General features: G+C 35.3%; 1 protein-coding gene across 2 annotated transcripts in view; it reads left to right on the top strand.

Annotated features, from left to right (window-relative positions):
- Positions 1–13,476, top strand: part of BTBD9 (BTB domain containing 9) — a 111,563-nt gene that overhangs the window by 63,965 nt on the left and 34,122 nt on the right. For both annotated transcript variants that reach the window (XM_027681672.1, XM_027681671.1), the window contains exon 8: positions 8,710–8,819. In XM_027681672.1, the coding sequence (XP_027537473.1) occupies positions 8,710–8,819 (110 nt within the window). The remainder of the gene's footprint in view (positions 1–8,709; positions 8,820–13,476) is intronic.

Genomic DNA, 13,476 nt, shown 5'->3' with positions numbered 1-13,476 from the left:
TTGTGTATGCTCATAGCCACCTTGGGAAGGCCACATACAAAGTAATAACAATGGAGACCTATCAAATATGCTGAGGGTAGATATGGTGAAACAAGCATGTGAATACCACCAGCTCCACTAGTCCCAACACAACTGTGTAACTGCAGGTTTCTGATGGACTGCACAATTGTTAGAGCTAATATCCTAAATCACGAATTTCCTTCTCACTGTCTCACCCGCTATGCAGTATAGGGAAATACTTTTTATTTCTTTTTTTTCCTATTTTTTTTGTTCTGACTTTTTGGTTCAAATATAATGGTTTATTTCTTTATTGAGGAGTCACATTCTAGTGTTAGCCGAGTAAATTCAGCAATAGTCAAAAGCAGACAGAAGTAAAAGAAAACAATTTCCCATTAAACCTAACATCATGGTTTTGTTTTGAGAACTCCAGTTTGTCAGTGCTAGAGATTTGCCGTGTAGGCAGAATTCTTCTTCCAGCTGCTATCGAAGTGAAAACAGATGTGTGACATAGGTTTATAAGGTGGTGTCAGGGATATTGTGGTAAGAATTTAGATGGTTCAGAGCACTTGAAAAATCTTTGCATTTTCTTTACATATAAATATATATAAATATATATATGAATTTTAGAGCTCCATTTGAGTGTTTCTGAGCATAGTACGAAATTCGACAGTAAAGGAAAAACAATCAAGATTTACCTGAATTGAGGTCTAATGCAGCACCTTCATGAGTAATGGAAATATTTCAGAGACTGCTTTAAGCTTGGAAAAGAAGGGTTTCCGAGTACTACATGTCATCTGGACTGAAAAAGGCAGAGGTTTATGGAGAAGAAATGAGTTTGTTACATTAGAGGATCCTAGGTAGATCACTAAATTATTTAAGAAGCCTTTATTTTCTCATGATGCTAAAACCTTTCAATTTGCAACTTTCAGCATTTTCAGTACAATTCTTATGCTCAGTGAGTTTATGTTGCTTTTTAGAAACAACTGATGAAACCCCTCTCTGGCACTGGTTAATATATAGATAGCCAAATGGATGATGGCTTAATGTATTCTGTCTTTAAGTAAGTATCCAGATAAAGCTCTGTTTCATTCCCAAATAAAAGATTCCTTGTTCATAGTGAAGGAAGTTATTACTATAGGTTTTTTTTTTCATGGCCATAAACATTAGTTCACTACAGAAGCAGTCATCTTGCAACTGGTAGAAATATTTGTGCACAGGCAAGTACTGACTTTTTCACGTCCTTTCAATGCTCTGTGGGATCTGTTATTATTATTATTTGAAAGGCATTACAAAGAAAGATCAAGGCAAATTTGTTGTTGTTACTGATACAAATATGTGCTATTGTTGTCTCAAATGCAGGCTTGTTACCTGGTGCGCAGCACCAATTCACACACTGAGGCAAAGTAGTTCTATTTTTTTTTGTAGTTTGCACAAAGTAGGGAGCTGGGTGGTAACTGTCAAAACTTTACACTGCACATTTTAACAAACAAAGATATCAGCATTCATAGGATACATATTACCTAACTTTTGCATTAATTAGTACTCAAACCCCTCTTTGCTAAATATATTTCTCGCTTCCCATGCTAAGTATTCTCTATGCATAGTTCTTCCTTCCTTTTGGGTCTGGGTTCTGTCTTTAGTAGTTGGTCACTGAGTCAGCGGGCGTGATCTCCCACTGGATAAGTATCACCTAGAAGGAACCTACATGTAGCTCACTCAGTGTTGAGCAAATTTTGGACAGGTGAGAATTTTACTTTCTATTCCACTTAAAAGAAATAAGGTTTAAAAGAAAAGTCTTTATTTTTCTAGTTACCATTTATTCTCTTTTCCTTCCATTGCCTCCAAATTGATTTTAATATTTGTGACATTAGATATAAACAATTTAATATTTTTATATGTTTACCCATAGGAAAAGAACTGCATGAGTGGTTATTGTTCTTTGGTTAAGGAACCAGTTGAAAGACCTAACTTCAGTAGCTCAGTAAATATATTTTTGTCTTTTGCAGTCTGCTCACCTGCTCACGAGTTTTAGTAGTATATTTCATAAACATGTCAAAAATAAGTTATTTTCATATTGTAGGAGAACAGGAACAACATTTTAACAAAATAATAAAATTCCCTTTGGGCTGTGGCGCTCAATGTACCACTCCAGCCTGATAGTAATCTTTCAGTGAGCAAATATCTGGGTAATTAATTTAACTGGTGCAATATTGCAAAGTGCTGTTCTGAATTTAACAGTTCTCCTGATTGCTTATTAAATCACCAAGAGAAATGTGGTAAATACTATGTGATACATGTGGTTTTACTCTACAATTAAAACAAATTTCCCCCCACGCCCCCTTCAAAAAAAGAGAACGAGCGAGAACAAGAAATAATTACATTACAGTAGTTTTCTGTCTTAAATGCTCTGCCTTCAAAATAACCATAATTCAACTCTTCTCACAGGAACTTGAGTTTCTGGAAGTTTTGTTATCTTGGTCCAGATATTGGAAGTCACTGCCCTTCTCTTTTGCCATCTCATTGCTGCTGAGGTGTGTAGGAGTGTTCATGCAACTTAATATAGACCTACTTGTAATCCAAGTTTATGATCTCCTTTCATCATGTTATCTATTATTTCCTGTAAAACACAATTTGATTTAAAAAGAACTAGACTATGAAGCTTATGAGGTTGAATTTGCTGCACTGTCCATGTTTGATGAACAGTCCCATAAATAATATTTCTTTTGTCCTTTATTTTATAGCCCAGTTCAGGCCTGCAGTATTTAGGAGTTAGGTCTTTAATATGCTGGAATGTATAAGCAATGAAAATTAGAGACACTGATTAACAGAGGTAGCAACCATGTATATGTGTAGCAAGTGATACAGCTAATTGATATCATGTCCGATTTTTCCCATAAAGACACAACTTGGTGAATTTAGAAGTAATTGGTTGTTACTTTCACTGATCTGTCTCACATCGGACATTTGTTTCACCAACATGAAAAATGTCTTATAATTTCCAGTGAGGCTTCTCTTCCATTTCATAGTGACTGATATATATTTTATGTAAATTTGAGTCTTCATTAATAATTTCTAAAATGCAGCCAAAGAATGATCATAGTTAAAAAGTTTGGCAAAGCTGTGTGTTGTCAGGAGCAGAACAGATGTTGCGCACTTTATTTATGTCATAAAGGAATGCCAAAGCAGTCAGAACTGACATTCCACTAGTTGGAGTGTAATTATTTTTATTTTTTTTAGGGGTTTTGCTCCTCCAAACATTGGTCCTGCTGTTGAACAATTCAAGTTGATGTTTCTTCTAAGTGACATAGTAACTGTTGGCATGGCATCTGTAAATCTGTAAATCACTGGGTAGTACAGGGATATAATAACTGTATCCTCATATCTTTAGTTAAGGAATCAGTTAACAAAACCATTCTTGTCTCAGATCTAACCCACACTTGAATATTAACACTAAATGGTGTATTATAAATGTTTAAAATTTATAAGGCAGACTTAGCTCAATGAATTACCTCACATTTCAGCATTCCAAAATTGCGTAGCCAATTTGAAATTGAGCTGGCAATACTTTGCATCAATTTTCTAACCACCTCCACCTTCAAATCTACACAGAATGGAATCCATAGGTATGAATTTTTAAATAATAAAAATATTGATGAAAAAGATGTATTCTATCATTTTTATGTTGCCAATACTTAGCTGATTTCATTTGAGTATTGCTTAGTACTTTTCTGGTATAATTTTAATGTAACAAATGGTAGGGTTTCTTCCGTATATCATTGGATGTATTGTTCTAATACTTTTAAAGTATTTCTTTGTCATATTGTATATAGTCTGATTCCAGGCTAGATCTAGACACCACTTACTGTATTATCTTTGGAGCAAGAAGTAATTACTGCATGCTAAAATCACAGACTGGTTGAATGTGAGAAACTGGGGAAAATGGAAAACATTCTCAGATTTCATTGAGCAGGACTATCCTGTATTTTCTTCTGTTTCTTCAATATGTTTAAAAATGTGGAGGCTATAATGTATCTATATAATGAAACCTAAGCTAAATTGACCCAAAGTCATGAAACTACATCAGAACACAGGATGATTCAAAGAAAACAAATCCTGTTGAAGATTATCTGTATTTTGGAAAGAATCTGTCTCCATGTCACACCAGCCTGGAAGGTATGCAGAGCCAGCTCGTGTCTGCTCTCTGAATCCTGTGACCAGTTTGGTCTAGAACCAGACCTTCCGAGTAACAATGCTTTCTTCTCTGTTTTTAAGAGCTACTTTTTTTTCTGTAAAATTGGATTTATTAGAGTCCCATTTTATGTATTCAACAAAGATAGCATAAAGATAAATGAAGGTGATATTTGTGTTTGGCTGCAAAGTCGAATCAAGTATAGGGTTTAAATACAGAATTCTTTACATCAAAGTCTTACTATCTTCTTCTACCTTGTTTTTTATTCCTGTCCATTATGAGATCAGGTGTAATTGCAGATTTCTGCCCATATGTAGGTGAGTTCTAGGAAATAGAGCTGTTTTGGGTTGAGGTCTGACCTGAAACAAAACCAGGCAAGCCAAGTTCAGATTTGAGAACTTTAGTGGAACTAGAGATGTGTACAATGTGAAGATGGAGATTCATGCAAGTTTATCTGACTTTGGGTTTTTTGTTGTAAAAAAATAAAAATTGGAAACCAGTAATGAGAAACAAAACATTTGTAAACTCCTTATTCTTACCTGTGGAATACAAAATATCAGACTGTGCAAGTCTCACTTATGTTCCAAAGCACATCAGTGTTAATTTGGTTAAATATGTTGAGAAACATTGGTTGCTTGGTTGATATACTGCTTATGTACAGTACACAAGCAATTACATGTCCTGTCTAAGTATTGCATACCAATATTTTTAGCCACTTGAATGCTCCACCGTGAAATATCTGGAAGCATGTTTTAGCACATTACAAAGAGAAATGTGTTTTCAGACTGCTATCATGTTGGTTGTATTTGCATCAATTGCAAAGGTGAAAATGTTTGTTACTGTACAGGCTTTGCAGGTGTTACATGTACTTTTGCTACTAGAGTTCAATGATTTTGTCTTGTGTAAGTTTTTTGTTTGATTTGTCGCTCTTGTTTTCAATATTTGCAACAGGGATTTCCTTTGTTCTGCTATAGACTTTACTAGACTTTCCTGTCTAAGAGCAGGAAAACTTGTCTTTTGTCAAAAGACAGATATGCTTTTCAAGTTTGTTCTGGCTTAATTCCTTATTTTATATATTTATTTATGTTCACTGTTTTTCCACATGATTTAATGCTGGCAATAGATTTTTTCCTCCTTGTTTTTTCTGTCCTCCTGCCATGGGACTGTTGATTCAGCTGTGTGAGTCTGAAGGATTATACGTTTTAGGGAGTTGTCAATAAATGGAGTTTAGATGGTGTTGAATAACACTGTTTCCTTTTCCATTAAAAGACAAACAGAATATCTTCAAATGCCCTTGTGTGTTAGGCTGTACCTCATGCATCTTTGTGGCAGTGATTGGAACGTGAATGTTAGTGGTTTTTAAGCAGTTAGGGGAGATATAAAGTATGTAGGACTAGCGCTGGTGTCTCATACCAAATGCTCCATGAAGGAAAATGGAATGCCAAGTTCATAAGAGCGCATTTTGTACGTATTTGATTTAGTTCTTTGAGTTTGCTGTTGCTGTTCTAGCTTGCTTTTATAGTAACTTAGAATGGGTATCAGTGCAAAATACAGGTTAGTTTCCATTATCTCTCCTTATTTAGTCTTCTGTCTCAATATTCTCAACAGATTGGAATCTGTGCTTAATATATTTTAGTGTTTGTCTGTATCTTACTGGTGTTATTATAATGGAGGATTAAAATGACCTCTAGAGTATACATATTTTTATATTTTGACACATATGTCCTAAGCACTGTTCTGATGTAGGCAGATGAGCTTTGGTATTAGTAGTCCTCCAGGGTATCCACAGCTGAATCAGTGGTATGCTCTGCAGCAGCTGTTAGCTGAATTAAATGTGTCAACTGTACAAATGTAAAGAGCAGAAGTAAAACATAATTTAGTTGTTCAGAAACGTGAGTACTTGTGGCCACAACAGAGTACCCATGTCATAGTTTCGTGTAAATGTGAAGAATTGCTCTGGGAAAAATGGGGGATAGATGAGGGCCGTTGCCGTGTAGGTGCCTAATTAATCAACCCAGGGAGTCCATTCAAATTTTAGATGTTTAAAATTCTACCAAGCTCCAGTAGAACATATTGTTTTTCCTCTAGTTAAAACAATTTTCTTGTAAGTGCGGAAAAAAACCCAAACCCAACCAGATTATTTTAGTAGTCCCATTCTGGCAGTTTTAGGGCCATGTGTAGCATGACTACCTGTGGCCAGAGAAATCTGTGACATGTGGCTGAAACTCTTATAGCATTTATACTTTCAGTATCCATTATTCTCAAGCAGGGCCAGAAAATAAAATAAAGGGGCAAAATTATCACGCTGCGTTCCTGTTCACCTGCCAGGGAAGTACTTTTAAACACCACGAACTGATCAAGGTTTTCTCTTTAAAGAATGATTCAGAGTTTTTTTCTGTCTTCCCCTCAGTCTTAGCAGTTGAGTCTAAAGTCCATTAACAGTGGAGCTAGTCCAGCCATTGGATTGTGATTCTTTTACTCTGCAATCACACAAAGATTCATAGATAACTTTGTGTTTTATAAACCTGCTTTGCTGCTGACAGAAATTTGAACAATTTCTAGTCTCACCAAAAAAAACAATCAAGAAGTTTACTCGTGTTACAATTTCATAACACGAAAAATCCAAATAAATCAGTTTTAAAGCTAATTATGAAGCAATTTCTTGTGTTCCTATTAATATTGTTACTTTGTTTATTCTCTAAACTCTTTAAAGCAAGGAAGCATAACTGAAGGATGTCAAAGGATCTCTCCATTAGTAATGCTCTGTTGGTTAGCCAGGAGTGTGTTTTGTCCAAGCAGCACAATTCAATCAATACCCTTCTTGCCTGAGAGAGACGAGGGAGTCTCTGTGGCAAGCCAGCCTCCATGTACACTTAAAAATATTCCAAGATTTTTCCTGTATTGAATTTTGAGCTTCTGAGGCTGGAGAGAACAAGAACAGTTACCCTTGTCAAATCCTGGACATTACCTGTGTGTTTAGGGTTCATTAGGGTTACCTGTGCTTGTGAATTGACAAAAGAAAGTAATCTGGTTCACATGGGCAGATCTGGGGAAAGAACTGCTGTTTCCCTGACTGTCAACCAAGATTCCTGTGATGGTCTTTGCAGGCACTTGGCACAGTTATGTAGTAAGGGCTAAGTTCTGCTTTACTCTTAAGACGTAGGTTCAACTTCTTTATGAATAATAAATATTTTCTTCAATTTTGCTACTTTATGTTTTCTACACAGAATAATTTTCGGGATATTTGCTACTGTGATAATTAATTGATCCGCGAGTTAATATTAATTAAGGAATAGCATATAATTCTTTTTTGTTACAAGTCATGATAATTAAAATTTCTAAATGAAATTTGGAGGTTGAACATTAGTACACTAAATAGCTATGAGGGTTGCTTTATTGTTTAAAAAAAAACAGGACTGAAAAATGTCTTGATACAGATTCAAATTGATCTGTTGAGAAACACAAGCAAAAACGATGCTGTTGGGGAACGGCCATGATGTTGGAAATATAATTATACTATGTAAGTGAAAGATTGTTTTATTCCACAGACTGAGGACATTGGTTAAGATTCGTACATTCTGATACTCATTGAAATGAGTTAATTCCATACAAAGTTTTCTGCGGTGTGGGTAACCCATTTTGTGGGGTAGTGGTATTTGGTTCAGGTAGTTTTCTGTGTTGCTTGTCCAGCATTTATTGAGATGGTATACAATATTCCTTTTAAGATTTTTCAAAAAGTATAGTAAGAACTGTTGAGTCTCTTCAGAAAATGCAGAATCGGACCGAATAGAGGTTAATGGTTGCTCATGGAAGGTGAAGCCTTCAGGGTAATACAGCAGGTGAGTAGGTCACAGTGTTCAAGAGCAGCTCTATTCGATTTGCAATTAGAGTGTAGAATTGTAAGTTATACAACCAGGAGTGAAACCCAGAGTTAGTTTTGTTTCATAATGTTTGAATGTTCAGAGATTTTTTTTTTATTATTAATAAAAGATACACCAACAAAGAGATTGATATCCTGTACGCCCAGTGTTAGAATTAGAAACAGTCATAATAAAATGGAATTAATTTTTGGCTGCTGAGGAAAAGCCTGACTGATTTGCTGGGTTTGTCCTGGCTGTATGAAATCTTTCACAGTGCTGAAAATTTGTTGGTGAAAGGATTATTATTTTTGTTATTATTATTTAAAGCCTCCGTGAGCACACTTATGCACTAACAGACCATTTCTGAAGTGGAAGGTCCCTCACTTTACTTTTCTTGGCAAATTAATCCAGAAAGACTTTTAACAGATTTCACATCTCTTTAAAGATTTTTTTTCTTAAATTGTAGTGTAACCAGCATCTCAATTAGATGCAAACTTGCTGTGAAATTTATAGTCTTTTTCCTCCTTTTCTTTTTTTAAAAGGTTACTCAGTTCCTATAGATCTGCACATTTTAGTCCAACTGAATCAGTTACATTTTAGTGCACAGCAGTTTGTCATGTTTAACTTGTGCTATTTACCTTTTTTTTTTTTCCCCTGTAGGTATATTCGAATTGTTGGGACCCACAACACAGTGAACAAAGTTTTCCATATTGTCGCCTTTGAATGTATGTTCACGAACAAATCCTTTACTCTTGAGAAAGGTCTCATAGGTAAGAGATGAAACTATTTTCCTTTTACATGAACTGTTGCGAATGCTTGTCTTTTAAAGCTGACCGTCACTGCACTCTTGCTCCTGTTTCCACGCAGAAATCTCTAATTTGAGTTAAACAATGCTGTAAGCATAGAATTAGTTGGGCAGTCCTTGTAACTTCTTTGAAATTTCAGTTTTGTGGATTAATTAGTGATGCTGCAGGAATGCTGAAATTCAAATTAAATCAACTGCTGCTGACAAAGCTACTGGTAATTGAATCACTCTGTGCTGACAGTCTAATTTTTTGTTGCATGTCATAGTATGGTTGCTCTTTCCTCCCACTCAGTTAGCCCAAATTCTTTTACAAGAATGGAGTAACCAGAGCTATTTATTGCAGTGAAGATGGATTTGGGCATTTAGGGACTCTTATACAGCCTAGTTTCAACTGCTGAAAGTAAACTCTCGTGTGTTGATTTTCCCCCAAAGAGCCGTAGACATGCTTAGCCATGGCAGAACGTTATATTGGCTACTATTATTCTCAGAACACCATGCTGATGGAGCTCTGTTAGCTCTGGACAGCTTATATAATACTGATTTAAGTACCTTGACATTACTTAAGGTAGAAATCCCCAGCAGACCAACACTACTGAATGATAAAATATGTCACAGTAATATCTAATACCAATTTTTTTTAAGAGTTCAGAGTGGCTTGTGTGCTTTCTTCCATTTATACTCATGGAAGTCAGATCCTGAAGTTTATTGGAAAGAGTATTATGTGCCTTTTAGTAGTTGTCTAGATGGGATTTTACCCAGTTTATTCATTCTGGCATGAAATTGAGAATTTCATCAAAATTCTCAAGAGTTCATGCTGATTTGAAATATATATATTTAAAGTATGCACCTATGACAGATCGAAAGGAAAACAGTTTTCAAAATAGGATGAGACATGTTTATTTTTTTTTCCTGAGAAAACTCTAATATTTACCTGTGAAAAACTGAGGTACAACTCTTTTCAACCTGTTCCCTATGCATTACACAAAGGCATTGCACGCTTACACTTGATCTCATGACGTTTGATGTGAAATTTCATAATGTTTCTTTGGAAGCATAGAACGAAGTAGCCTGGCAAATCACACTTTACTGTTTTTTGTTATGTAGCCCCAAATTGCATAAGCTGTCCAATAATGCAGATCAAATCAATCCTCTTTGTTTTAGGCAGTTTGCAAGTGGCATTGCATTGCAAGTAGCATTGCAATTGCTATTGACAAGAAAATAGAATAAGGAGTAAAGAAGAACTGTGTTAAAAGAAAACATCTACCTTCAGTAAGCTTGTTAGCAGAGAAACAAAGTATTTGAAGGTTATTAAAATCTTTAAGTTAAATTTCATATTTAGCACTGCCATATGCGAATTTTTAAAACCTTCGGACAAAATCAGTTCCTGTGTATAAATAACTGTTGCATATGTATGGATTTGATATCAGATTATCAAACTTATTTAGCAAATGCTTAATTTAGGATTCAAATAACATATTTGCCTTCCTTTTTTTGTGTTAACATAAAGGTTTGTTTGTTTGTAGCAGTTGGCAAGGCAGTGAATCCATGCATGTTTGTGGAAGTGTACTTGTACTGTAATTGACTCATCCTTCATAGACTCAATTATATTTCCTGGTTGAGTGATCATTTTGGTGAGACGAACTATTGATCTGCTTTAGCATTTCATAATTTTGAGAGGTAATCTAGGGTATGGAGACTTCACATGATTTTATTAAAATTTCTCCATTTTTGAAAACATTTTTGTGGTTACAGAATCTTACCGGTAAATAAGGTTTGGACAGCATAATACTATCCATTGGTGTGAATGGGGATCAGTGGAACTATGCTGTTGTTCAGTGTGGGTCATAAGCTGTTATATGTGTGAGTCATTTGAAGTGACCAACAATAAGGAAAGAGAGGCCTGTAGGTCTCTCACAGCTTTTTATATTTAAGAGATGGTAGTCAATACAATTAATAGAAAATTAAAAGTAAGAATTTAGTGAGTAGTTAATTGAAAGCAGGATGTGGACCATCCTCCAGTTGTAAATGAGGCAGCAACAGTTGGATACATGACCCTGAAGAATTTATGGTGAGAAAGGTACAAATGGGAAGAGTGAGGGGTTAGTTGAGAGCAGTCCAGTTGTGAAAGAATGCAGGGGCATAATGGCTGTTCCACCAGAATTTATGGCTATCAGTATTGCCTATTCAAAAATATTCTCAACAACTTTGATCCAGCAAAGTAACCTTATATCCATTTAGTACTTTGTTTTCCATACCTCTGATGATTACCATAAGTTACCATATTGTCTGGTTCCTGTGATCAAGCAGACTGTCCAAGGTCCACTTCTGTAAAAACTCTGTATAACTACCAGTGGTGTAGTTAGCACAGATTTATTTTGTTGCTGTGATGAGAATTTGTAATGTTTATTTCTGTTTCTGCAGTGACGGGGTAGGGTAAAGTGAACTGAAAGCAGTTAGGAAAGTTCCACGAAATATATGAAAGTACAGTATTCAGAGTAGATTGCTTTTAAGCTTGACTGAGTATAGAAGCTTTCATCTTCCACCCTTGAAAAGCAGTTCATTGGGTTCATTGCTTATCCCATATGATATTAAATATGGTATTAAATTAGGTTAGAACAAATACAGCTGCTGTTTCTATAAGCTGTTTTATTAAAAAACCGAAATATTGGTCAGCCCTTGAAGGCCATATGGCCCTTTTCAGAAAGACTTTGTGACCCTTACTTGTACCAAAACAACACTGAAGATAATATGCAGAGACTTTGCCATTTGAAAACTCATTCCAAAGAAATAAGGCCTCTGAGGTATTTGTTTAGGGATCTTATGTGAAGACTTAAGAGTAATTTTTTTTTTTGAAAGCTATCCAACTTGATCAGAAAGCTGTAGGCAAAGAGGGTAATTTTTCAGCCATATTACTGATACATAGTATCTATGTAATGGCTGTCACTGTACAGAAGGCTGGTAAACAATAATAAAAATGAAGTGCTGTTTCATGATAACAATTTTATGTTGTTGCGTTTTTGCATACAAGGTTTTAATCAAAAATTATTAACTTGATATATTACATTTAAAAGTTAATGTGGAAGATGATTTATGCGGTTACTTTACACAATACTGGATATGGTATTGGCATGACCCAATGGTAGCTGAGTAGTAGTTTTGAAGTAAAAGTAGCAGAAAATTCTCTTTCTAGCACTGTGTGGTGTTTTAGTGTTGGTTTACGCTTTGCTGTCTCGTGGAATGAGGCAAGTGACAGAAATGAATTCAATCACATGAAATTATTCCCTAATGCAGATGTTAGGGTTGAGATGTAATTTTCTGTTTGGCATAGTATTATCTCTAAATGTGTGAGTTAACAGTTTTACATATTAAATTCATGATATTGGCATAACTTTAATTTAATGAGGATGTAAATATTTTTTAATCTCAAAATCATAGTACTTGCTTTTAATAACTTCTGCTTCTGACATTTTGAATGGTCTTTAGACGCTAATATTTAATCTGGAATGCAAAACAAAAGAATGTTTTTGCAAGCAAGAGACATACTCCTTTGGAGGTAAAAACAGTACCTATTGTGTTGTGATGTGTATCTTCCCAGTGGCAAGAAGTTAGAACAGCAGGTAAAGGACTGCTTCTGTGCAATACCTCTTTTGGTTTCTGGGTTTTTTTCCCCACCTAAATATAGGAAAGGATTCATCTTTTCTGCCTCAAAGGGAAAAATTTGATAACCTCACTTAGTTCTTTAATCACTACTCAGTGCTGAGGGGCAGTCAAGGAAGGACTATGTGGATGTGTGAGTTTGACCAACCTACTGGCCGATTTTGAGCCTGGTTAAGGTCATAGGAAGTGCAATATGGACGGCTTGTACATGAAGTAGTGTTAGTGTGTAGTCTGTCTCAGTCTATCAGACTGTCTTGTAACTTCTACGTTACAGATGAAAGGGAGAACAGTGAATAATGACTGAAAAGCAGAAGATGGATATAAAACAATGGAATGTCCTTGGTCACCCTTTGGGGAATGCTGTTCAGCACTTATGAATCATTCTGAACCTTCTTTTTTGTGCTGTTCAATGCCTCAGGAGAATTTGTTTTAAAAGGGAAAAAATATGAATAAACATTCACTTGTCTTTCACAGTTATTTGAAACAAAACAAAACTAAAGTAAATGTGTAACAGAGAGAAACCAGTCATATCAGTTTCCTAGTGTGTGGTTCAGCTTTGTAAAAGATTGCTTTGTCTCTCTCCAAGGAAGCAGTGAGAGATGCTATTATTGCGTCTAGTTTAATGTTGACTCCACACAAAGCTATCGTATTTTGGTTTTTTCTCTTTTAAAAAGGTTAGCATTCTTCCAAAACTGTGCAGGCTTACCCAGCAGTGTAAGTCAGCTCTGCTACAAGCATAGCCTTAGGAAATTATGAAAATTTGAAGATGATCTAAATACTGCAGGGATTTTTTTTTTCCTCTTTCTACAAGGACAGTCACGTGATTGGTTTAGTTACTGGTATCCGTTTTTCAACAGAGTTCTGTTCATATGGTTCCAGTTCCTTTTTTTTACTTTTTCTTTTCTTTCTATTTTCAGTGCTGCAACAAGGGATATGTACTTCCTAAAACAATTGTTATTTCTGAA

The sequence above is a fragment of the Neopelma chrysocephalum genome, unplaced genomic scaffold (assembly GCF_003984885.1).
Source record: "Neopelma chrysocephalum unplaced genomic scaffold, ASM398488v2 Primary Assembly neopelma1_61b, whole genome shotgun sequence".
In the NCBI taxonomy this organism is placed as follows: Eukaryota; Metazoa; Chordata; class Aves; order Passeriformes; family Pipridae; genus Neopelma; species Neopelma chrysocephalum.
This window is presented reverse-complemented; position numbering and strand designations above follow the sequence as displayed.